We start from the raw sequence: 23505 nt of genomic DNA, 5'->3' as shown, positions 1-23505 counted from the left end.
GATTCTTCTCAAACATTCAACTAAAACTTGTCACACAAAGTGGTGGCATTCCCCTTTAAGGACGTGATCATGAGGGAGAGCTCCAGGGACATAAATGGCAGGCCTGGCTCCTCTTGACTGTCACTAGGAGCTGGCCACCTTGCTCTCCCAGGCTCCTTTGCAAGCCGCACGTCGCCTGGGAGTCTCGTTGAATTAGTCTTTTTGTTGTCTGTGGCTGTAACGTAACTGTCTTTGTTCTAGGCGAAGAAGTGAAAAACCCTCAGAAAGCGATTCCCATTGGCATCGTCGCCTCGCTCCTGATCTGCTTCGTCGCTTACTTTGGTGTGTCAGCTGCCCTCACGCTCATGATGCCCTACTACTTGCTCGATCCAAACAGTCCTTTACCCAATGCATTTCAATACGTGGGCTGGGAGGGTGCCAACTATGCAGTGGCCGTTGGTTCACTTTGTGCCCTTTCTACTAGGTGAGATGCTTTTCTCTTGTACCCTTCTCAGTGCAGATTTGTATTTCCATTCCTGCCTCTTTCTGTGTGTTACGAGCTAAGGATCTTAGTCCTATGTCCCTTACACTGGTGTAACTCCACTCCAGTGCCAGAGGATTCAGGCCCTCTGGGTCAAATCCGGGACCCACTGACTTCAATAGGGCCAGGATTTCACCCTGTGTCAAAAGGTTCAAACAAATTCTTAGAATTAGGTTTCACAGATGGAAGCTCCCATTTGTGACTCAGAAAATCTCCATCTTAAGGACCGTCTGAAATTGTGTGTCTCTTGAATACATTAAAAAGAAGCGTTCTTTTGCCAGTAGCCCTGGGAAAACAAGACACGACTGACTCAGACAGACCAGATGTAAGCGGGAACAGCTCCATGGAACCAGTGCAGTCTATGGGTGTTCTGCACCTCTGAAAATCAGGCCACTTCCATGCAGGAGCCAAAATCTGGGTGTAGGGCACAGATCCTCCAAGGTCCTAGGCACCTAATGCCCATTGAAATCAACGAGAGTTAAGTGCCTAAGGACCTTTTAAGGATCTGGGCCTAAGTGCCTAGCTTTAGGTATCCAAATGTGGAGCCTCATTCCCAGCAGTGAGTAGTGTAGTGGGGGCAGCGCTTGGGGAAGACCTGGGAATTGAAGCTTTGTTAACTAAAGCCATTCCGCTACTGGGCTTCGATTCCCGCACTTCCATTTTTCTGCCTTCGGTCCGTGTGTGGTGTGAGAGCTGTACTAGTAGATAATGCCTTTTTCTCTCCTTAGCCTTCTTGGCTCCATGTTTCCGATGCCTAGAGTGATTTATGCTATGGCAGAAGACGGGCTGCTGTTTAAATGTTTGGCTACGGTCAGCAAGCGAACCAAAACCCCAGCAATAGCTACGGTAACTTCAGGGGCTGTGGCAGGTAAGTGCCAAGAGTTGCATGAATGCACAGAAAGCAAAAATATGCTCCACTATGGGGGAAATACAGCAACTCAGCTCTAATCCTCCCTATTGTGTTCTCTAGTTCCACAACATGGCTTCCTGGGCTTAGTTCTGAATTCCCGAAGTCTGAATAGCACAGAACTAGGGAAACACAAAATATCTTTGTATGTGGATATAGATCTTTCTCATGGGGTCTCTCTCAGAACCCACTACTGCCTTCCTTACTCATTAGCACCTTACTCCACTCACTGTTCCTGTCCCAGAGCGCTGCTATGGTTTTTTAAAAAATTAGCTTCGTGCAGAAGGTGGGCAAGCCCAACCCAGGGTCCCTGTGGCTGTGGACTTGCCTGTGCCTACGTATCATGGTGACAGACACGGTATAAAGCCTTTACATAGCAGCCGGAGCTTGGCAGATACCAGTAGGTAACTGTGTCAGGTATCTGCCCTGTGGCCTAGGTATTTGTTAACAAGTTACTTACAGCTGGTAAGATTGCCCCCAGCCCTCACAAATCCAGGAAGTTTAGCCTCCCGGCTATCAGAGAAAAGCAACAACTCCCTAAATTGTTAAGAACTAACTCTGTGCATGTGTCTCCTCTTTACTCACAACCCCAGAGCTGGGACTGGCAATTGGTGCTAGATGCACCGCATGTGGATACTGTGGACATTTCAGCTCTTGTGAAACTCTGGCCTTAGTTATGGGGACTGAGCATGTGTCACGGTTTTAAGGTTATTTTAAAATATTTGTATTTAGTGTCTTTCATGTGTTTAGCTGGCCTCCTTCCTAAAGCCCCATATGGCTCTTTTTAAAGCCTCCTATGGGGGCATTGGTTTAATTTTCTGATCAAGGTGCATGGCCAGTAGAAATAGCCTTCCTCCAACTGGATGGGTGGCACGATGCTTTGCTCTAACATGATCACATGACCCTAGGAACTTGGGCCTTAGGCCTGTAGTGCCTATGTCTTAATCCTGCCCTGGTGCAGAGTTTGACAGTCCTCTCTCCCCGTCCCATCCCCCGCAACTGGGACCAGAGTATCTCTCCTCAATGGGTCTCCACCAATCAACCTTCACCACACAAAATCAGTAATCCTTCCCCAGCTTGCTCACTCCTGGACCAGAAATGAGCCTTCTTTCCCATCAGGCCTTGCTGTAGCCTGAAGTCACCTGATCTGGGAGGAAAAGCAGCACAAGCAGGAGCTGGGGCCTCAGCTCTTCTTTAAGGCCCAACTTACCCTGTGACACCTCCCAAAATGTGTTTGCAATGCATGGCCAAGGCCTGCTTACCTTCCTGATGACCTCCAGTCATGTCTTTGCTACACGTTTTTACCAGCATGACTTTAAAACCTCAGTGGGGTTTGTAAACTTGAGCAAACATTACAGGCAGAAAAGGGTCACAGACAGAAAGAGACTGGAATGCTTCTTTCCTGTGCTACGCACCCCGCCTCCTCTTGAGCTGTATACAGCCTTTACCCAGCAGCCTGAGATGGGCAGATACCAGTAGGTAACTGTGTCAGGAATCTGCCCTGGGGCCTTAGGCATTTGTTAACAAGTTCCTGAGCTTTGACTCATTCCTCCTGGAGTGCCCTTTGGATGTGTTCTGTTCCCCGCTTGATTAGAAGAGGGCCCAGCTGCCACGGTCTGGTTCTTGTTGCCAGAGTACAGGGTGGGAGGGAAGTGCTGTAGAGACCAAACAAAGCTCTTAAAGTCATTTTAGGCTGAGTTAGTGGACACCAGAGAGGAGTACAGGGTCTGTCTGTGTCCATCAGCAGCAATAAAGAGTTTGGTATGTATTCATTACACCTCAGTCACATCCCTCCTCTCACAAGAGATGCTTCAAAGCCCAGTGTGTCCTTGGGGTTTCTCTCAGTGTAGAACTGAAGACAGAGCAATGGTCTTGCTTCAACTGTATTGAATTTGACACTCCCATAACATGACTCTTCTGCAAGCTTATCAGTTTCTGTTTTCCACACTCCCCAGCTGCCATGGCCTTTCTTTTCGACCTGAAAGATCTTGTGGATCTTATGTCCATCGGGACCCTGCTGGCTTATTCCTTGGTGGCAGCCTGCGTATTGGTACTGAGGTATGGATTAATGTGATAAACTGTTTGCCAGAGCCTGGGAATGAGCGACAGGGGATGGATCACTTGATTATTACCTGTTCTGTTCATTCCCTCTGGGGCACCTGGCATTGGCCACTGTCAGAAGACAGGATACTGGGCTAGATGGACCTTTGGTCTGACCCCGTGTGGCCATTCTTATGTTCTTATGATATCCTGGAACCGTGCACAAAGAATCATCTCTTGGGAACATAAAATGTCCCCAAATGTAGCACACATGTCAATACATGACAGGGGCATAGCCACGGGTGGGCCTGGGTGGGCTGCGGCCCACCCACTTAGCATCCAGCCCCACCCAAACCTGAGCAGGAGTGTAGTGCTGTGGGAGAGCCCCTGTATTTATTTACTTTGCAATCTGCCACCTCTGGGCAGCACCGATCAGGGCTCACACCCCTGTCCCCACCGGGCAGTTATTATTTGCACAACACAGAATCAATCCAACACCTTGGACTGGACCTTCCGTAATGACTTTCTTTTTTGTCCCGGGTGGGCTTGCAAAACTCGCTGTCTAGATCCTTCTTTCTTATTAGCATCCACTTCAAAATAAAATGTGCTGGCAACCCTGAATTGATACAACTCTCTTCAAAAGGGGTGCGATACAAAGTCCTAAAGGCACCCGCGCTCCTCCTCCGCTCTCCCTGCAAAGCACTGAATAGGCACGTCATTGGTGCAATTACAACCCAAATCCCTCCCACCCACTTTGCAAAGTGCCTCCCTTCCCCAACTGCTCTGGGTGTCCGGGCGCATGGCTTGGATTTTGCATTCTCTCTTATTTATTATTATTATTCTTATTTCTTTTCAAAGGGAATTGGACCTAATTCTCCTTGCAAAGAATAAAGAGCAAAGGGGCTTTTCATGCCCAATGCCTTAAGCCGCTCTCTCCTCGCTCTTTCTCCTCCCCAGTTGGTTTGGTTTGTTAATAATATCCAAGAGATCCCAAGGCAGGCAGTGGCATTCAGCTGCCTGCAAGCACAGGGTGACTGTGTAGGCTTAAGCCAGCCTTGGGGGACAAGCGGGCAGGCGCTCAGTAAAGTACAATGTACAAGATTATCTGCTTTTTTCCCATCCCCTCGACCCACACACACACTTTTGCAACACCCACCACTGTCATCAAGGAGGAGATAAGATGAGGATGCTGCAGGACAAGGGCTGTCATTTCATCATAAGGCTTTTTTAAAATGGAGATTTTTCCTTTTGGTCTCAGTTTAAATAAATGTTTTAAACCCAGAAAACCAATTTTCCTGTGTGAGTGAAAGGGGTCACTAAACACCTATTCCAGACTTCAAGTCATTGTAAATGTCTGATGCACATTTACATCTGCTGTCACAGCTCCCCCCACAAGAACCACCAAGGAATCAGCTCCAGTGGTAAAGCAGTCTCAAGCCACATTGCCTTGTGGAAGGACTCAGTGCATGCCCAGGAGCCCTGCTGTTGGTTAGGTGGGGATCTGGGGGGAAAAGCCAGTGTGGGGATGCCTGTCAGTGGAGTCTTGCTAAGAGAGGAGAGGGGCCATGTGGTCTAATGATTAGAACAAGAACTGATCATAGGGCTCCTGGGTTCTGTTTCTGACTCTGCCACAGACTGGCTGGGTGACCTTGGGTAAGTCACTAAGGCCCTGATCCTGCAAACACTTATTCTGTGCTGAACTTTACTACTGTAAGTAAATAGTAAAGCTAAGTACAGTAATAGTGATAAAGTTAAGCATGTGCATAAGTGTTTGCAGGATTGGGGCCTTAGTGCCTTTTTTTTATTTTTAAGAAGGGCTGAACACCCGCACCTCCAATTGCCCGAAGCTCATGGTCAGCATGTCTGAAATCTGAGTCTCTAGCTGCTTTGTGCCTCAGTTTACTCAGCTCACCAGGGGGATTATATTTTCCTGCTCCACTGAGCAATTATCAATTCCACACCCCTCATGTTTGTAACAAGCTCGGAGTTGAAAGGTGCCAGGTGACTGTAAAGTATTTATCATTTATTCAAAGCCTAGTTGAGGCCATTATGATGCTCCCATTAGTCACAACAGTCGAAAGAGAGATACTTATCCAGAGTAGAGGCACAGTTACAAACCCTGGGCTCTCCCTGTGTTCTCTTTGCCTGTGCCCTCTCTCTGGATTTCCCCTGTCCAGGCACCCCTGTGTTTTCATTTTATTTCCCAATCTCCTCTCCTGTGTAGCAACTGCAAAATAGCAGCTCCCTTCCAGTCCTTCGGATGGGCACATGACTGCCCTGTCTGCTGCTACAAGCTGCTGTGCATTTCATCTGGCATGCAGCCCTGCACTCACAAGGCCTCAGCCTTGTTGTAAGCCACAGCTGCTTACAGGCCTGAAGAATGGAAGCTTGAGTTCAGTGGAGCTTCAGTTTCCCACTTTGCTGCCTGATGTTGCAGCATTTGAGTTGCTGCATAAGTTGTGAGAGGTTCTCACGACTGGTGCAATCTTGCCGAGCTTGCACATCTGCAAAATTCCACATGCATCTTCATTTAAAATACATCTGCCAAAAGAGATTTAAAAGGGCCCTTTGAAATGGCCTGTTCCTTTACCTGAAGCTTGTGGTATAAACCTACGGAGATTCACCAGTAAGGCTCTTCGTTAAAAGAGAGTTACGGGTGAAAGCGTGCATTAGAGGAGTTTTTCTTTCTGTTGTGGTAGCCCCTGATCAGGCATCAAGGCCCCATTGTACTAGATACTGGCCACATGCAATAAAAAAACAGTCCCTGATGCAGCCAGCTTACAATCTTAGCACATAACATGAGACAATAGGCAGATACAGCAAATAGATGGGGTGACAAGGCAACAGTGAGATGATCACGTTTTGTATAATAAATAGCAACTACAGCATGCCAGCTGCCTAGCTATTAGTCTAGCTATCCCAGCTCCAGACCTTAAATAGCTGTTCCTTCAAAATTAACTCCCAAGCATTAGAAAGTCTGGAAATGAATGATTAAAAGATCCAGCCAGTTCCCTACTGCCATATCCATTACTCACTGTCACAACCCACTGCTTAGGTGCTGTGTTTTGGTGCTACTCCACTGGGGTGATGGCCCTGCGGGGGGGTGGGGGGTGTCTGTTAGAAGCTTGTGTGACAGAGCTGCCCTGAGGCTGTTCTAAATTGCTCCAGGAGGTGAACCAGTCTCCAGCTGCCCGAGGGATTTGGGGGCATTCAAAGGTGACATAAAAGCCACCTTTATCTCCCGTCCCTGGTTCCTCTGCTGAGCATGGCTCAGCCACACCCAAGAATCGGGGCCTATGTGACCCAACGTGCAGTCCTTCATCTAGATCTGAGCAGCCTCTGCTCAGCTCATGGATGGAGCATTGCATTCTGGGACTGTAACACAAGAGTGTGGGAAAGGACCTATTAGGACATCTAGTCCATGCTCCTCCCAAATCCAGGGTTGCTGCCTACAGTATGTTTTCCATACTCCAGCCCCCATTTGTGTGCTCCAGCCTCCAGTTGCCTAATCCCTGTGCAGTGTCCTCCATCTATGCATACCAGATGGCTCCCTTCGGCTCCAGACAAGGCGCCAACGTGGCTTCCATTTCAGTAAATTTTGGCCACAGCATGTTTTCTGAAGCCTTGCAGGTGTCCATAACCACATGGAGAGCTCTGACCAAGCTTTCTTCTAATTCTGGGTGACCGTTTACTGTACTCTCTACCAAGGCCGTGCTCTTTGGTTTTGTTTTCCTTCTCCAAGGTACCAGCCAGAGCAGCCTAACCTGGCCTACCAGATGGCTAGTACAACGGAGGAGCCGGACACCAACGAGTCTGCGAGCACCAGTGGATCGCAGGCTCCATTTCTGCCTGAAGAGGAGGAGAAAGAGTCCCAAAACTCCATTCTGTTTCCCCAAAACTCAGATCCCTCCAGACTCTCTGGTTTGGTGGTTAACATCTCATCTTGTATCATAGGTGAGTACCGTGAGCTGACATCTCTCTTGCAGTGAGCCAGCTGCTAGTCTAGGGAAGCTCCTTCCAACTCTTCTTGGCATCTTAATCGATAATGTATACGTTTGATTAACTGTTCTAGAGCCCAAGCGCTTGCCTGAGGCAACAAAACAGACATAGAAAACCATGGATTAAATGACTGGTTTAAAAATAAATCCTCAAACAATTAAGCTGAACATGCAGAGGCTGGCTCAGAAATTACAAATGTTTTTCTCAGTCACAATTCAATAAACATTGGCCTGTCTTGTTCTCAGGTTTACTTATCATCAGCTGCTGTAGCTTTACTGTCCTTGGCAAAGACCTGCTGATAAAAGGGACTGTGTGGGCTATCGTCATGATTGCCGTGCTCGTTCTCTTTTGCCTCATTGTCGGTTTAATTATTTGGAGACAACCTGAAAGCAAAACCAAGCTCTCGTTTAAGGTAAGCGGCCTGGGAGGAAGGAATGGCAAAGAGCTATTTGGGAGCTGGCTGTGCATGTGTGTGAGAGGAAAAAGAGAGAGAGAATTTTGGTGCATATTAAAGAGAGGGGCTGATCTTCTTGGCTAGAAGTGGGTCCAGTTGAGCCTGGGACACTGGCCAAGCCATCCCACACCACTCTGCCAGTGCACCTCCAACCTGACTGAGAGCCGTCCTGTTCTTACAGCATCAGCCTTCGAATAGTAGAGAGACGTCCTCTGGGAGCTAGGCAGAGATCACCAAACTCACTTTCCTCTTGTGATCCAAAATTAAACCCAGATTCCCAAAAGCGAAAGATTAGTATGTTAACAACTCACTGCACCTCTACCAAGCCTCTGGAGACAGACTTCATTCTGTCGTATGCTGAGCCAAGCAAATCGCCGATCAAAACCCTGTAGGGCTTATGTTCTGTGCGCACAAATTGGTTCAGTACAAAACAAATAATCTGTGCAGTACAGAAAGGAAGCAGCAGGTGGTCACTGAAGCTGGAATGTGCCATGGAATGGGCAGGTTTTTGGTGTAGAGAATGAAGGAGCTTTGCATATTTTAACTGTGTGGCTGTCCTGTGAACAGGGAGGCGCGAAGTTAGGAGAGAGTGAGACGAGTGACACTTGGGGCAGAACAGAGGAAGCAGAAGGGGGAAGTGGAAGAGAGGAGGGCTGCAATGTAAGTGGGAGTGCAGAGCCCAGAAGGTGAAGAGGAGAGGCTGGAATAGAGGAATCTTTTGCAGAGAGTCAAGAAATAGGATGATGTGGCCAGAGCAGCAGTGAAGGGAGATGATTTTGGCAGCAGCTTTTTGGATGGACTGGGACAAGGAGAGCGGGTAGAGAGGGAGGCCACAGAGGAGAGGGATGAATTGTAGGGGAAGCAGGAGCAGGATTAGGTGGGGTCCTGGGTATGAGGCGAAAAAGAGAGCGAGGAATCAAAACTGACTCCCAGGTAGGGAAGGGTGACGCTGCTGCTGCTGACAGTATCAGAGCGGGATAGTGGAAAGGGCTTTGGAAGGAAGATGATTAGTTTGTGGCGGCAACTGGAGGGAAAATCCAAGCCAAAGGGCTTTCTGTGTACACGGGGCTGGTGCTCATGGTGGTCCTCACCTTGGGAGAATGGAGAGCTACGTTTTGACAGACTCATCACTTCTCCAGGAGCCTCTGGCAGATGAGGCTTGGCAGCTTCCTGCTTACAAGGGACATTCATGTCTGTGTATTATCATAATCTGCAAACGTCACTGGTTTCTCTTTCTTTTCAGGTACCTCTTTTGCCTTTACTTCCTATTCTGAGTATTTTTGTGAATGTTTATCTCATGATGCAGCTGGATAAAGGGACCTGGATACGGTTTGCTGTCTGGATGTTCTTGGGTGAGTTTAAAAATGTGTCTTTTTAGCCATTTGAGGTTGAGAACCCAAACTTATTTTAAATGTGTATGGCCAAATTCTGCCCTCTCGGTGTCCTTAGTTAGCCTCATTGACTTTAGTTGCAATGCTGGACATTGCTACACTATCAAGCGTTAGCAAGATTAGTATTAGCTGCCAGTACGTTTTATTGAGACGAAGCGGCCCCTGAGTGTGAAAAGTAGCTTCCGGTTGGTTATAGTGCTGACGTTTCCCCTCCTCTGCTCCCACAGGTTTTATCATTTACTTTGCATATGGAATGGGGCACAGCATGGAAGCTACAGATTCAGCACCGCCAGATTCAGAAAGAAACATGGACCTCAACTCGGACAGCTGCAAATGATAGCGTGTTTGGCTGAAGAGCAGCCCAGCCGTCACGTCAGACGAGGAAGCTTCATCTCGGGGACCCTGAACTACTTCCTCTGTTGACCCGTGCAGCAGAGGATGGGATTCCCAGCCTTGCTTGCTGCAAGTTGAAGATCGATTTACCTTGGTGATGCTGTAAAAAGGGATCACAAGGAAAACACCGCGCCTCTGGCATACTCCCAACAACACTGTTCCCTGGACTGCAGGCACTCGCTCGCTCTCTCTTTTTTTTTTTTTAAATGTATGGAAAGAAAACCGCTCCTCTGTGTGCCAGTTAACCTTCAATGCTGCTATGAGACTAGGCCTCCTGAAAGTCCTCCTTTCAGTAGTCCTGTGAATTAACTCCCCAGGTACTTGTTTTTAAATGGAACAGACTCTGCAATGCTAATGTCATTCCTAGATCAGAACCTTGGATCAAGTGATGTGGGCTGTATCACAAAAAAAGTCTCTCACCAAAAATAATCTCCCATCTGGTTAAAAAGTGCCTGCAATGAGTTACATTTTACAGAAAAGCATCCAGTGGCATTATTTTAATTGTATTTAACTTCTGAATAGATACTTGTATACTTTAAAATGCAGCTTTGCCGTGATGTTTAGGGGAGCTGCTCTTAGGCTGAATTCCCTTTTCCTTCATGCAGCTAGTACAGACAAATGCTTCTGTGAATAACAGACCCCACCGCTCACTAGAGGGGCCTCCAGCTGTAGCTGTAAATCTGCTTGGTGTAAGTATCAGAGGGGGAGCTGTGTTAGTCTGGATCTGTAAAAAGCAACAAAGAGTCCTGTGGCACCTTATAGACTAACAGTTAGTCTTTAAGGTGCCACAGGACTCTTTGTTGCTTTTGGTGTAAGTAGTTCAGTGGCGCTAGGCGTGGGTGTCTCCAAAGAGCCCTCTGTCAAAGTCAATGGAGATAGTCCTGATTTATGCCAGTCAAAGTTAGAAGAGAAGCTGACCCTGAGAGTTCGTTTTTGACTTCAGTGGGCACGACAGGTTGAAGCCCGTAGAAAATGACGCACAAAAGATTCTCGCAGTACTCAAAATCTGCGACTCTCACAGCTCCTGTCGGCTCTACACAATGGAGCATGCTGCCTCCTGCCCAGCAAGGCTGAGGTAAGCTGAAAGGCCTGATCGACACTGGTATGTGTAAGCAGTTAAACCCGCTGTGTGGACACGCTTATTCTGGTATTTTTGGTTGTGCTTACACCCCTTCCCAGGCAACGTAAGCTAAAATAGACTCCTGTGCCAGAGTCAGTGTGTTCCCACAAGAGTTATACTAGTGTAATTGTATCAGGTTACATTCACTCCTTCACTTACGCTGAAAATTTTTTCCAGAGTAGACAATTCCTTATGGCAAAAGTCTTCTCTCCCACCCTGAGCAGAGCTCTGTCTAGGTATCTCAGGTAAGGCCCCATTACCATAATGTCTGAGCACTTCTCAAACTTTAATGTGTTGGTCCCTATAATGCCCCTATCTTATCCCCAGAGGCACAGAGCAGATACTAAACCTATGCCCAAGTTGGGGCTGAGATTCCCAGCAGCTCCAGGAGAGACACCTGTGCTACCCTGAATGTAGCTACAGCGCTGTCAAGGGTTAGCCAGCCAAAGGACGTGTCTAGGGTTTTGCATGGGATTGTATTCGGGCGGCTAGCACCTCCTGCCACTTCAGCTATACTGAGAGCTAGCCATGGGTATGGCTCCTCAAGCTGGGAAGCAAACCCCCAGCTCACTGTGTAGCTGTCCCCTAAATTACTTGCCGAAGATCGTTCAGACAATTTGAGGTGCAGCATGGACTAGAACTCAGGTCTCCCACAACCCAGGCTAGTCACCTAACCACTGGACCATCCTTCCACCTGTTACATTAAGTAGGGCTTAAATGGTGTAGAGACATTGTCCTGGCTTTCTGCACAGGAGTGAATTTAACCCATAGCCCGTTTTTGTAGGCCACTGCAGATCTGCCACAGGTTCAGAATTTGTCTAGTGCCGTTTCAGTGATAGCAGTTGGTGGGACTTCAGTAACACATGGATCATTTTAACACTGTTCTATGTGCTGCTTATAGTACAAAATAAGGGCAAAGTCCTGCTCTTGGAGCTGTACAGTGGATCTTGACTGCCAGTCAAGTCTCTTCTCTCCTCAGACATGTGAAATTCCAAGAGTTCCACGCCAGCGGGGAAGGAAGAATGTCAGAGTCAAGAACCACGATGGAGTTCTCATCCTTCTATCCTAAATAGAGACACTCCTAGTATACTTCACATGCTCATAAAAAGTACTGATGTGAGAGAAAACCAACAGAAGAGAACAGTGCTTCCTGTGGTATCAAAAACAGCTGAGTGCTTTTCTCCAGCTTGGGCAACAGCTTTTAAGCAGTTGTTAATTTTAGCACTGCGTTAATATTCGAAGGGGGTGAGTGCAGGCTGAAAGGTGGGTTTTGAAAGGAAAACTATTTAAATGTAGCAGATTGCTTGCTGTAAAAATGTTTTGATAAATGTTAACTTATTTTTTTTTGTCTTGCATTGTTTGTCTTCTTTGGGACCTGCTTGGTCTCATGTTCCACTACTTTAGCTCAGCTAATTACACATAAAGTGCAGAAAATAGCATTACTTAGAAGAAAAGGGAAATTTTTGGTGGGAGATCGTTTTTCTTTCATTTCCTTTTCTGTGAGAAAGTTCAGAGGAAAAAAAATCCTATTTAATTATAACTGGTAGTTAAATTATCTCTTACATACACATGTCCAAAGTTTTCTTTCACAAGTTGAAAGGCAATGTTCCACCAAAAACTTTCTAGGATAATGACACTGATTTTGCTAAATATATGAAGCCCTTTTTTTCCCCTCTGATGTCCAAATGTACCATAGACCAAGCTGAGTATCAGGGAAGACATGCAAATACTGCTGTAATCTTGCTGTTGTGAAGAACATGCCTGCATTTAGTTGAGCTTCTTTTTGTAAATAGTTCAGTAATTATTCTATGTTTATAAGAGTATTTTGTATAGCTGCCAGAGCATTTCTGTGTATATAAAGCTGGGTATAGAAATGATGCCTTCTTTGGGATAATGAAAGCAAGAAGAATTGGCCACTTTTTTTCAGAGGAGAGGCAGTGGCAAATGTGGCCTGTCAGAATTTTCAAGGCAGCCTCTTCCCTCAGGAATTTGATCTCATTTGAACTTTATTTGCTCATTTCTTATTTGCTCATACATATCTGAGGGAAGGTGCCTTCTGGGGAGATCTGTAGATGTTTATTTTTAGTTATCTAATACTTGTATGCCAGTCCCTACTGGATTAAAATGGCTGTGTCAACTCCCCCACATCAAGACAGTTTTGTCAATATAGCATCCCTTTTTTTTTTAAGGGACTAGATCCTGTTAACATTTTTCAAATGAAAACTTAGGTCAAAAAATTGTCTGTTTCAAAAAGAGGTATTTTTATGTGTGAAACTGATTAGATTTTTTTTAAATATTTTTTCTTTGAAAATGGTAAATGAAAAATGTAACCTGTTGGTTTTTGTCTTCATTTTTCCTCTCTGTTTTCCATTACTGTTGAGTTCCTCATGTATGTGTTGAGATGGTGATTTCTTCTTGTTACTCTTTTCAGTCTTTGTCATCCTGAGTTGTTGATTTTTATTTCTTTCTTGCCACTATTGTTTGATCATCTTAGTCGCTTAGTGTGATTTTTTTTTTGGTTCAAATTAAAAAATAAATCACTTTTGAAAACTACTGATTAAAAAAAATGCAGTGGAAAAATTTTGAAAAATAAAACATCAGCTTCCTTCAAAAACTACCGCAAGTAAATTTTCGGATAATTTCTGGGGTGGGTTTTCAATCAGCTTTTGAAGGAAAGGCAGATATACAACCTGATTGCTTCTGTTGAAGTCAGTGACAAAACCTCCGTTAACTTATTTGGCTAAATTCATCCCTGGTGACTTAGATGTATGAAGTTCTACCAGGGATGAATGTGACCCATTGACTTCAGTGCAAACAGGGATGGGTCCATAATTAAAACTCTGCAGATGGTTAGCAGACTGAAGTCCCAAATGGCTTCAGTGCTCTGTTTTTCTGGTTTTAGTGACCATCTGTTTAGAGTTAGTGTTGGAAAGGTTAGGTTTTAATTAGCAAATATTTGCAACTGTCATATTTGCCCTTCAGCTGAAATGGGTGAAAAGAAATTCCATCACTAACCATAAAAAATGTACAAAGAAGGAAAGTTAAGAACATATCATATGATATGTTGCTCTTGTAGATATCTAGCTTCCTCCTCTGTTGCTGTCAGTTCAGTTAACAGACAGCAATGTGAACTATTCTGGTTCTATTTTGGACAGTCAGTCACTACAGTTCATACAAATATTGCCTCGATTCAAAATTTTTAAATTCCTGTTAGTACAAAAATGTCCACTCATGAACACTGAAAAAGCTAGTTAGAAATGCTCATCAGTATCATCTGTCAAAAGTAATAGACAATCAAAACCTGATCCTTCCAAGCCTATGCACGGGGAATGCGTTCCAAGCAAACCAATCTGCTTACTAGCAGAGAGGTCTGGTGTCTCTCTCGCCTTCACTTCACAATGAATATTGAGCCAGGCTTCTATTTTAAGAGAGTGGCTGCTCTCCCCTTTAGCACAAGAGCAGATTTGTTTCTGAGTCCTTGAGGTGGATACACTTTCAGGATCATGAGCTTGATTATTGGACATATGTTCACTGGGAGGTTTCAGTGAAACTTCTAAATCCTTTTTAGCCAAAAATGTACTTAGTGTTAAGTGTGTTTTTTTTAAAATCCATTTTGTTCTCCATTGTACATGTGGGTTTACTGACCACACCTGTGTTAGGGGCCCCATGACTTCCTCTTTAGAACTCACTGCATGCTCCTACTCATTGGATGCCAGTGGATGGCCATTTCTTAGTTGAAGCCAAATCTCTGTTGTGTTTGAGGCTACTGGAGTGGGGGTGTCATGTAAGTGCCATAGTATTTCCCGCTCCCCACCTCCCAACTTCCAAATCCACATCAGGACATACTTCACTGGCCTGGAGACTGCCGCAGATTTGGTACATCATTCACTTGGATGAAATTCAACCCCCCTCCCCCTCTAGCCCCCCACTCAAGTAGAGGCCCCTAGAGACCTGGCACTCCTTGTGTTAGGTTTTTTTAAGAGGTGCATAGGCCTTTGTGCAGGGTTGCAGTTCACCCTTGCTGTAGAATTTATTTTAACACTGCCTTCTGTTCACTATCATTTTTCCTTGCTTCCACACACGCTATTGACAGGGTAGCTGGGTGATGCGTTACCAGACTTGGGGGACTGTCGGAAGAGCCAGAGCACATTCTAGTATTTTAACTGTATTCATAGAATCATAGAATCTCAGGGTTGGAAGGGACCTCAGGAGGTCATCTAGTCCAACCCCCTGCTCAAAGCAGGACCAAACCCAACAATTACCCAAGTCTTACTGAACTCATGTAAAGGCAGAATTGTGTACAAATAATGTCTAGTTTTGTGTGCATTTGATTATGGTAGGATGGCATAGTTAGGGGAGATGTGGGTGGTAGGCACTTCATAGGCATAAAGGAGGGGCCTCTATTTTACCAGGATCGTTGGAATTTCTAGTGAAATGTTTATTGACATGCTGGTATGAGAAGCCATGTTCTGTACAGCATTTCATCACTGTAACCATGATGCCTGATGCGATTTTTATAGTTTTGCCCCTATTCACACTACTCCTCTTTCAGCAGCGGGAGGGGTAGATAATTTATGGCTATTAATGATGAATGGGGTTCAGAGCATGTTACAGACGCAAATGTATCATACACAAATTTCCAGGCATTTGACATGGAGAAAAGGGACATGAAAAGGCCTCTAGGTTTTCTGAATCCTTCCTGTTTAGTCAGTTAACAGCTGATTTTTATCATATGAAACATGTCTGATAACCAAACTAGAAACCAAATGGTGCAAGAACGTGCTTGTTATGAAACTCCAAGCCATGATTTCCTCAGGGTATTTGCTCTTGGCTCCTGCTCCAGGAAGTGAGGTTAGTCCAAAATATGCAAACTTCTAATCAATATGGCATCTTTTCTCCACTGATAACTTACAGCAAGTCTTTGGCATAGTAACATCGGTGTTTCCAGATGATGGGATGGCTGAGACACGTGTTTACATTGTGCCTTTCAGCTTCAATTGATTGTAGAAACACAACTTTGGATTGGTTTATGTGTTACAAACCTACCGTAAACAGGTGGGGTTTCTTCAGTGAAGTTGCTTTTACTGACTGAGAAGCCATGGAAGGGTCTACCTATTTTTTTTTTTATTGATCAAAATGTACATACATTTCTGTTGTTTGGTTTGTTCGATTTTTTTTCTAATGATTTTTCAGAATGTCTTACAGTTGTGATAAATGGTTAGACTCCTAGTCCTAGCTCTGCAAATCTAGTTTTTATCTCTTGTGTGGCGTTTATTTTGTTTGTTTCGTTATGAATTCTTTTTTAAACCGTGTACTTTTTAGACCATAGAATTACGTTTTAAAAATGTGAAACTTTCACCCAGAGCACAGCATGGGCAGACGGACACTTTTCAACAGACAACACTGTAAATAAATCTCCCCTGGACTGTGCTTTTTTACTTTGGAAATCAACTTGTACAGTATTAAACTGTTCTCATGAAATTCAGATCAATTAGGTCTACTGATTCATCCTTATTTTCCAGTCTGATTTGTATATTCCCACTTGTTTCACCAGATCTGTCAGACATGGTCTTATGTGTATAAATCCATCCTTCAGAAGCCTATTGTTAATCTGATTCCCAGTATAATTCTGTCCTTTACCCCCACTCCTGGGATCCTTCTCCTCAACTGCTGACAGGTCTGTACTTCAATAGATTCTCCTTTCTTAACTGCTCTAGCAACAATCCAGAAGCTGCATCTTCAGTTAATTGAGACTGACAAAGACTTTCCTATTTCTCTTATTACTTCTAATCAAAATTTCTGGGCTACAGTTGTCCTAGGGTGGGTCCATTTTTATCAGTGCTAAGGCCCTGCTCTTGTGAGTTGGTCAGAGCCCCGTACTTCTAGTGAGACACGCCTCCATCCTAAGGACTGGCCCTGTGTTTACTAATCCACTGATGCTCACCCACCTTTGCAGAGTACTTTGGCTGACATTCTATATAATGTGCCAAGAATTATGTAAAAAGCGACAAAGAGTCCTGTGGCACCTTACAGACTAACAGACATATTGGAGCATAAGCTTTCGGGGTGAATACCCACGACATGCATGCGACGAAGTGGGTATTCACCCATGAAAGCTCATGCTGCAAAACGTCTGTTAGTCTATAAGGTGCCACCGGACTCTTTGCTGCTTTTACAGATCCAGACTAACACGGCCACCCCTCTGATACTTGACAAGAATTATGTACTGCACTTTCCTGGGTATTATTTTTCTAAATGCTTATATGACCCCCCCGCCCCCCCGAACACTGCAGTAATAAGCACTTTTTTCCTTTCCTACTATTTCCTTTCAATTTTTGCATTTTTCAGTCATATCATGAACCATTCAAGCGTCCCACAGAAACCTTCTCTTTTTGATCTCACCTATATAGTACATAACTCCATTAAAAGAATGCTAAGGTTGTAAAGTCAAGAACTCAAAAGTTAAGAAATGCCAGAATGAAGACTGCCCATGCAACCTTAGTTTATCCCGATCCGGCGGGTAGTGAAGACATACCCTCTGTCTCCTGCTCATGCTCATTACTCCACTGTGGCTCGCCCTACATGTGTATCCCTGTGCCTCCATTTTCATGTGGCTGCCATGCTGCCCTTCAACCCTTCAACCTATGGGTGGCCTGCCTGCTATGGGGTCTGACAGGTGGCAGGTGTTAGGAACGCTTAGGGCTGCTCCACACGGTTCGGGGCTCTGGGGTTTCAGCCAGACTCAGCTACCCGGGAGCTGTGGGATATATGTAATTAGGATTCAGGCAATTTTGCAAATGCTGACCAGTGGCAATGTCTGTTCCCCTAAGGGGACTGGCGTAGGTGACAGCTATGAAAATGTCAGTGGCACATCAGGGTGGACTTAGACTGCTAAATACTTTTGAGGCTCTGGAGCCAGGTGGCTCAAAAGTTAGTTACCCAGGAAATAAGGAACAAACAATAATAATTCCTAGCTCTTATCCACCCATAAATCTCAAAGTGCTTTACAAAGAAGGGCAGTACTATCATTCCCATTTTACAGATGGGAAAACTGAGGCATAGGGAGGTGAAATCACTTGCGCGAGGTCACCCAACAAATCAGTGCTAAAGCTACGCATTGAGCCCAGGTTTCCTGCTTCCTAGGCCAATGCACTAGTCACTACGCTGCACTTCCTTAAGCTTGGTGTAAGGCGCTCGCTTGCAGAGACAGGGATAGAATCCAGTTCGCCAGGCCGCTATTCAATTGCCTTAACCGTGAGACCATCCCTTCTCTTGCAGTTTCCTGCCGCATTCACTATAGACCTAACTTCTGCAACAAAAGAAGCAGGGGGTCCTGCAGACAACAACCTCCTTTATGGCACAAACCTGATCAATTCCCTGAGCATAGTCCAGCAAGTGCACTGCATCAGGCAGGGGGTGTGTGTCTTTTTATGTAACTTTTGTAAATGTAATTGTCTAAATTTTATAAAAGTAAACACGAACCACAAAACCTGAAATGCCATGATATGGAACCATATTGACAACCATGGGTCAGCAGTAGGGTTAGAGCCTTTGCTCCACAGTGCAGGCCTGCCACATCAGTAACTGATAGCAACAGTAGCTTGTCATTAAAGCTGTCAAATGATTAAAACAAACAATTGCAATTAATCATGAGATTTAAAAATAGTTGTGATTAATTGCAGTTTTAAGCGCATTGTTAAACAGTAAAGGAATACCAATTTAAATATATAATAAATATTTTTGGATGTTTTTCTACATTTTCAAATTTATTGCTTTCAGTTACAACACAGAATACAAAGAGTACACTGCTCACTTTATTTTTATTGCACTTTTTTTACAGTGCAAATATTTGTAATCTACAAGTCAAAGCATCAAGGGGCATACAAATGTTTAGCATATCTGGCATGTAAATACCTTGCAATGCCTGCTACAACAGTGCCATGAGAATGACTGTTCTCACTTTCAGGTGACATTGTAAATAAGAAACGGGCAGCGTTATCACCCGTAAATGTAAACAAACTGGTTTATCTTAGCAATTGGCTGAACAAGAAGCGGACTGAGTGGGCTTCTAGGCTCTAAAGTTTTACATTGTTTTATATTTGAGTGCAGGTATGTAAAAAAAAATCTACATTTGTAAATTACACTTTCACGATAAGGAGATTGCACTACAGTAGGTGTATGAGGTGAATTGAAAAATACTATTTCTTTTATAGTGCAAATATTTGTAATAAACATAATATAGAGTGAGCACTGTATTCTGTGTTTCAATTGAAATCAATATATTTGAAAATGCAGAAAAACATCCAAAATATTTATAATAAATTTAAATTAGTATTCTAGTATTGTTTAACAGTGCGATCAAAACTGTGCTCAATCATTAGTTTATTTGTTTTGTTTAATCGCTTGCGTTGACTCTGATTAATTGAGAGCCCTGCTTGTCATCCTTTAGAGCAGAGGGTCTCAGGACAAATTATTTGGTGGCCTCAGAGTGCAGCCACCCACTCTTGATGGTGGCCACTCTCACACTTTTCCCTAAAATACTTAGCTTTCAGAAAACCATAAATATGCACATAGACTGATCCAAATCATTGTAATGTATTTATTACTAGCTAGCAAATCTGTTTTGAAAAGTGGTATTAACAAACGTACAAGTATCACTTTTCAGATACTTTTCAGACTTACACAGCCCTGGCAAGTTTGGGGACAAATTAAGCCCTGGATGGAGGCAGCAGGAAGCCCTGTGGCCAGAGCCCAAAGCCCTGTGGCTGGAGGATGGGGCCCAGGGACAGAGCCCAAAGCCTGAGCCCCAATGCCCCTGGGAAATTTACCTGCTGCCTGCTCCACCAGCGTTGTGCCCAGGTATCTCCAGAGTGGGCAGGGGCAGCGGTAGGACCCAAATCCTACTGGTGGCCTCAGCAACCAAAACCAAGGTGGTGCATCCAGGAGCACCAGGGAGGGGGCAGGGCCGCTACTTTGCCTTTCCCTACCCCCAAGTTAGAGCCCAGGAGGCTATGGCTGCAAGAACAGCCCTTGGTGGCTGCAGTTGAGAAACGCTGCTTTAGAGGCAGGATGAGACATGCACTTTGCCAGTGAGTGTCATCAGTATTTGCTAACAGGAGGAGGGGTGCAGGACCACTTGGTTCTGTTCCAAGCTATGGGATTGTACTGTAGTGGTTATAGACCCTTCTGCTGTTAGCCCCTCCAGCCTGTCTGTCCTTGTCCCAGTCTCCCCCTGCCCTCTTCTATCCCATCCCCCTCAATCCCACATCCCTGCCCACCCCCACCTCGTCATCCCAATCTCTCTTCCTCACCAGGCCTTCTAACAGAGACACATAAATTGGGTACATTCTGGCAGATTTTTCACAGGGAACGCAAAAGGCACATCCCCCGCACCACTGCCAAATTTCAAAGCACAGAGGTGCTAGCGCGTCTCAATGAAAAGCTTGTACGCATTTTTTTTTTAACATTTGCAAGCAATATATTTCCCCCTAATCTCAGTCTGTGAAATGGCTGAGCAGTTTTGCTGACATTTTCAAAGAATTTCATCCAGAGGCAGCCAATCGGGCATGCAAAATTACAGCCTGAAATGGTTGTTCAGCAAAGTTATAAGCGAAAACGGTCTTTCTTATGATGATAAGTGTCAGGCAATCCTAACTAGAGGTGACTGAGTCCAATCGGTGCAGGCTCCCCGTGTGCTTCTTTGCACTAGCAAACTACAGAAGAATTAGCATTGGGAATATGTCATATTGTCTAAAAGCTTGATCCTGCTAGATAATGGACATGCCCAGGAAGTCTAAACTCCTGTAGAAGTCATTGTAAGGCTCTGACTAACTCATAGGGTCACAGACCAAGGCCAGCATGGAACAACTGTGATCATCTAGTTTGCCCTCTTGCATTCCAGAGGTCATAGAACTACCCCCACAATAATTCCTAGAGCAGAACTTTTAGAAAAACATCCCAGCTTGATTTGAAAATTGGCAGTGATGGAGAAACCACCAGGACCTTGTGTAAGTTCTTCCAATGGTTAATTACTCTCACTGCTAAAAATATACAACATATTTCCAGCCTAACATCACCTTCCAGCCATTGGATCATTCTCTGTAAGACTGAAAAGTAGTTGTTCCCCATATAGGTAGATACAGACAGTGATCAAGTCACCCCGTAACTATTCTGTTAAGCTAAATAGGTTGAGCTCCTTGAATCTATCACTACAAGGAATGGTTTCTAATTTTTTCATCATTCTCCTGGCTCGTCTCTGAACCCTCTCCAATTTACCAGCATCCTTCCTGATGTACGGGCAGCAGAACTGGGGACAGTATTCCAGCAGTGGTCACACTAGTGCCAAATCCAGAGGTAAAATAACCTCTGTACGTCTCAAGATTCCCCTGTTTATGCATCCCAGGATTGCATTAGCACTTTTGGCCACAGCATGGCACTGGCAGCTCATGTTCAGCTGGTTATCCATCAATCTTTTTCAGCATCGCTGCTTCCCAGGAGAATCTCCCATCATGTAAGTATGGCCTACATTCTTTGTTCCTAGAGGTATACATTTATATTTAGCCATATTAAAATGTATATTGTTTCCTTGCACCCAAGTGACCCAGATTGTGTGGTATCAGTGACATATCCTCTTCATAATTTACCATGCTCCCAACGTTTGTGTCACCGGCAAATGTTATCAGTGATGACTGTTTTCTTCCAGGTCATTTATAAAAATGTAAACTAACCTAGGGCCAAGAATCGACCCCTGCAGGATCCAACTAGAAACACATCTGTTCAATGATGATTCCCTGTTTTCAATTACATTGTGAGATCTATCAGTTAGACATCTTTTAATCCACTTAATGTTTGCCATCTTAATTTTATATCTTTCTAGTTTTTTAATTAAAATATCATGTGTTAAATGTCTTACAGAAATCTAAGTATATTCCATCAACATGCTTACCTTTATCAACCAAACTAGTAATCTCATCAAAATGGATATTAAGTTACTTTGACAGGCTCTATTTTCCATAAACTCATGCTGATTGGCATTAATTACATTACCCTCCTTTAATTCTTTGTCACTCGAGCCCCATATCAGCTGCTCCATTATCTTGCCCAGGATCCATGTCTCTTGAGTGAGTGCCACCCATCTCTTTCACTTGTACAGTTCCTAATTTCAGGAGAGGATCAAGACTAAGGAAAATATATTTACTGAATTTAGACTTCGGCAAAATTTAGTCATCAAGATAAATTCATGGTGGTTAAGTCCATAAATGGCTATTAGCGAGGATGGGTAAAGAATGGTGTCCCTAGCCTCTGTTCGTCAGAGGATGGAGCTGGATGGCAGGAGAGAGATCACTTGATCATTGCCTGTTAGGTTCACTCCATCTGGGGCACCTGGCACTGGCCACTGTCGGCAGACAGATACTGGGCTAGATGGACCTTTGGTCTGACCCAGTACGGCCGTTCTTATGTTAAGATTTGAATCTAATTTATAGCATGGGAAATGCAGTCATGTAACCTAATCAACCAGACCTATTTTCCCCCCAACACACACAGCCACACATACACAGCCATAAAGAAAACACAGCAACACACCAGTTTGCATGCTTCCATCCATATTTATGCTGGAGCATGAATTTATTATCAGGAATATATTACACTCATCTGTACATCATAACAGAAATAATACAAACTTTTCCTGTAATTCATTAACCACGTATTAAATCAGACTACAGAACTCCTACTGCGTGGGAAAAACTTTACAAAAGGATCCCCAGTGTGTCCATGGGACACAAATGCAATCATTGCAGAGACAAAAAATACCTGATTTTGTTTGTTTTTTTTTCTCACCAAAAATGAACTTAACCATTAGGTACCTGCTGATTTATTGTAAGCAAATTATTTCAGTGAAATGCAGGAACTTATCTACTGATTTGATTTATGCAGATTTCTTAGTTGCAAGAATTCAAACACTGCTCATGTCCCACAGACAGATGTGAAGAAAAAAGAGACAAAAAAGAATGTGTTGCTCTTTTTTTCATCACTTGCCTCTAAGGGCTGGTGTACACTAAAGCTGTCAGTCGACCTAAGTTACGCGACTGAAGTTGACAGGACTTAGGTCGACTGACAGCAGTGTCTACACCACACTGTGTCAACGGGAGATGCTCTCCCACTGACTTACCTTTCGCCTCTCAGGGAGGTGGAGTACAGACATCAATGAGAGAGCGTTCTGCCATCGACTTAGCTTGTCTTCACCAGACCCACTAAATCAACACCACTGCATCGCTCGGAGCCGTGCTGATTTAGCCAGAAGTATAGACAAGCCGTAAGTGAGGCTGCCCACCAGCTGGCTATGGTCTCAAGGAGGCCCTGCTTCACATGCTCATTCTTTCTGAGGAAGACACTTGTTGGGTGGGAGGAATTGGAAGGTGGTTGGGGTGGATGGGCTGTTTAAAAACTCTTTCCAGGGACCATCCTTGGAGCAGAGGCCATGGCTTAATTTGCGTTTATACAGCAACTACAATGGAGCCTTCAATCTGATAGGGTCCTTTGGGTGCTGTTGCAGTAGAAATAATAAATACGCTTAAGGCCATGCCTCCAAATAAGCTTGCAGTTGTATTTTTATAGCGCAATTGTGACAATGTTTTTTTAAAATTATTTTTATAGAGCAATGGTCACCGGGAGTAATTACTC

At 44.4% G+C, this 23505-nt stretch overlaps 1 protein-coding gene and 1 long non-coding RNA gene across 6 annotated transcripts in view; both read left to right on the top strand.

Annotated features, from left to right (window-relative positions):
* The window catches only part of SLC7A1 (solute carrier family 7 member 1), a 75994-nt gene extending 65541 nt beyond the window's left edge, over positions 1-10453 (top strand). For all 5 annotated transcript variants that reach the window (XM_039535911.1, XM_039535923.1, XM_039535953.1 and 2 more), the window contains 7 exons: positions 241-463; positions 1249-1388; positions 3383-3485; positions 7210-7421; positions 7712-7878; positions 9164-9272; positions 9539-10453. In XM_039535911.1, coding sequence (XP_039391845.1) covers positions 241-463; positions 1249-1388; positions 3383-3485; positions 7210-7421; positions 7712-7878; positions 9164-9272; positions 9539-9648 — 1064 coding nt within the window. In that variant the 3' untranslated portion in view covers positions 9649-10453. The remainder of the gene's footprint in view (positions 1-240; positions 464-1248; positions 1389-3382; positions 3486-7209; positions 7422-7711; positions 7879-9163; positions 9273-9538) is intronic.
* Positions 10454-10486: 33 nt separating this feature from the next.
* LOC120403946 lies at positions 10487-16315 on the top strand. The gene is made up of 2 exons (XR_005597818.1): positions 10487-11069; positions 11804-16315. It is a non-coding gene; the product is annotated as an uncharacterized LOC120403946 (long non-coding RNA).
* The last annotated feature ends 7190 nt before the right edge of the window (positions 16316-23505 follow it).

This window comes from Mauremys reevesii, linkage group 1, assembly GCF_016161935.1.
Source record: "Mauremys reevesii isolate NIE-2019 linkage group 1, ASM1616193v1, whole genome shotgun sequence".
Taxonomy (NCBI): domain Eukaryota; kingdom Metazoa; phylum Chordata; order Testudines; family Geoemydidae; genus Mauremys; species Mauremys reevesii.
The sequence above is the reverse complement of the archived record's forward strand: the minus strand, read 5'-3'. Positions and strand labels throughout refer to the sequence as shown.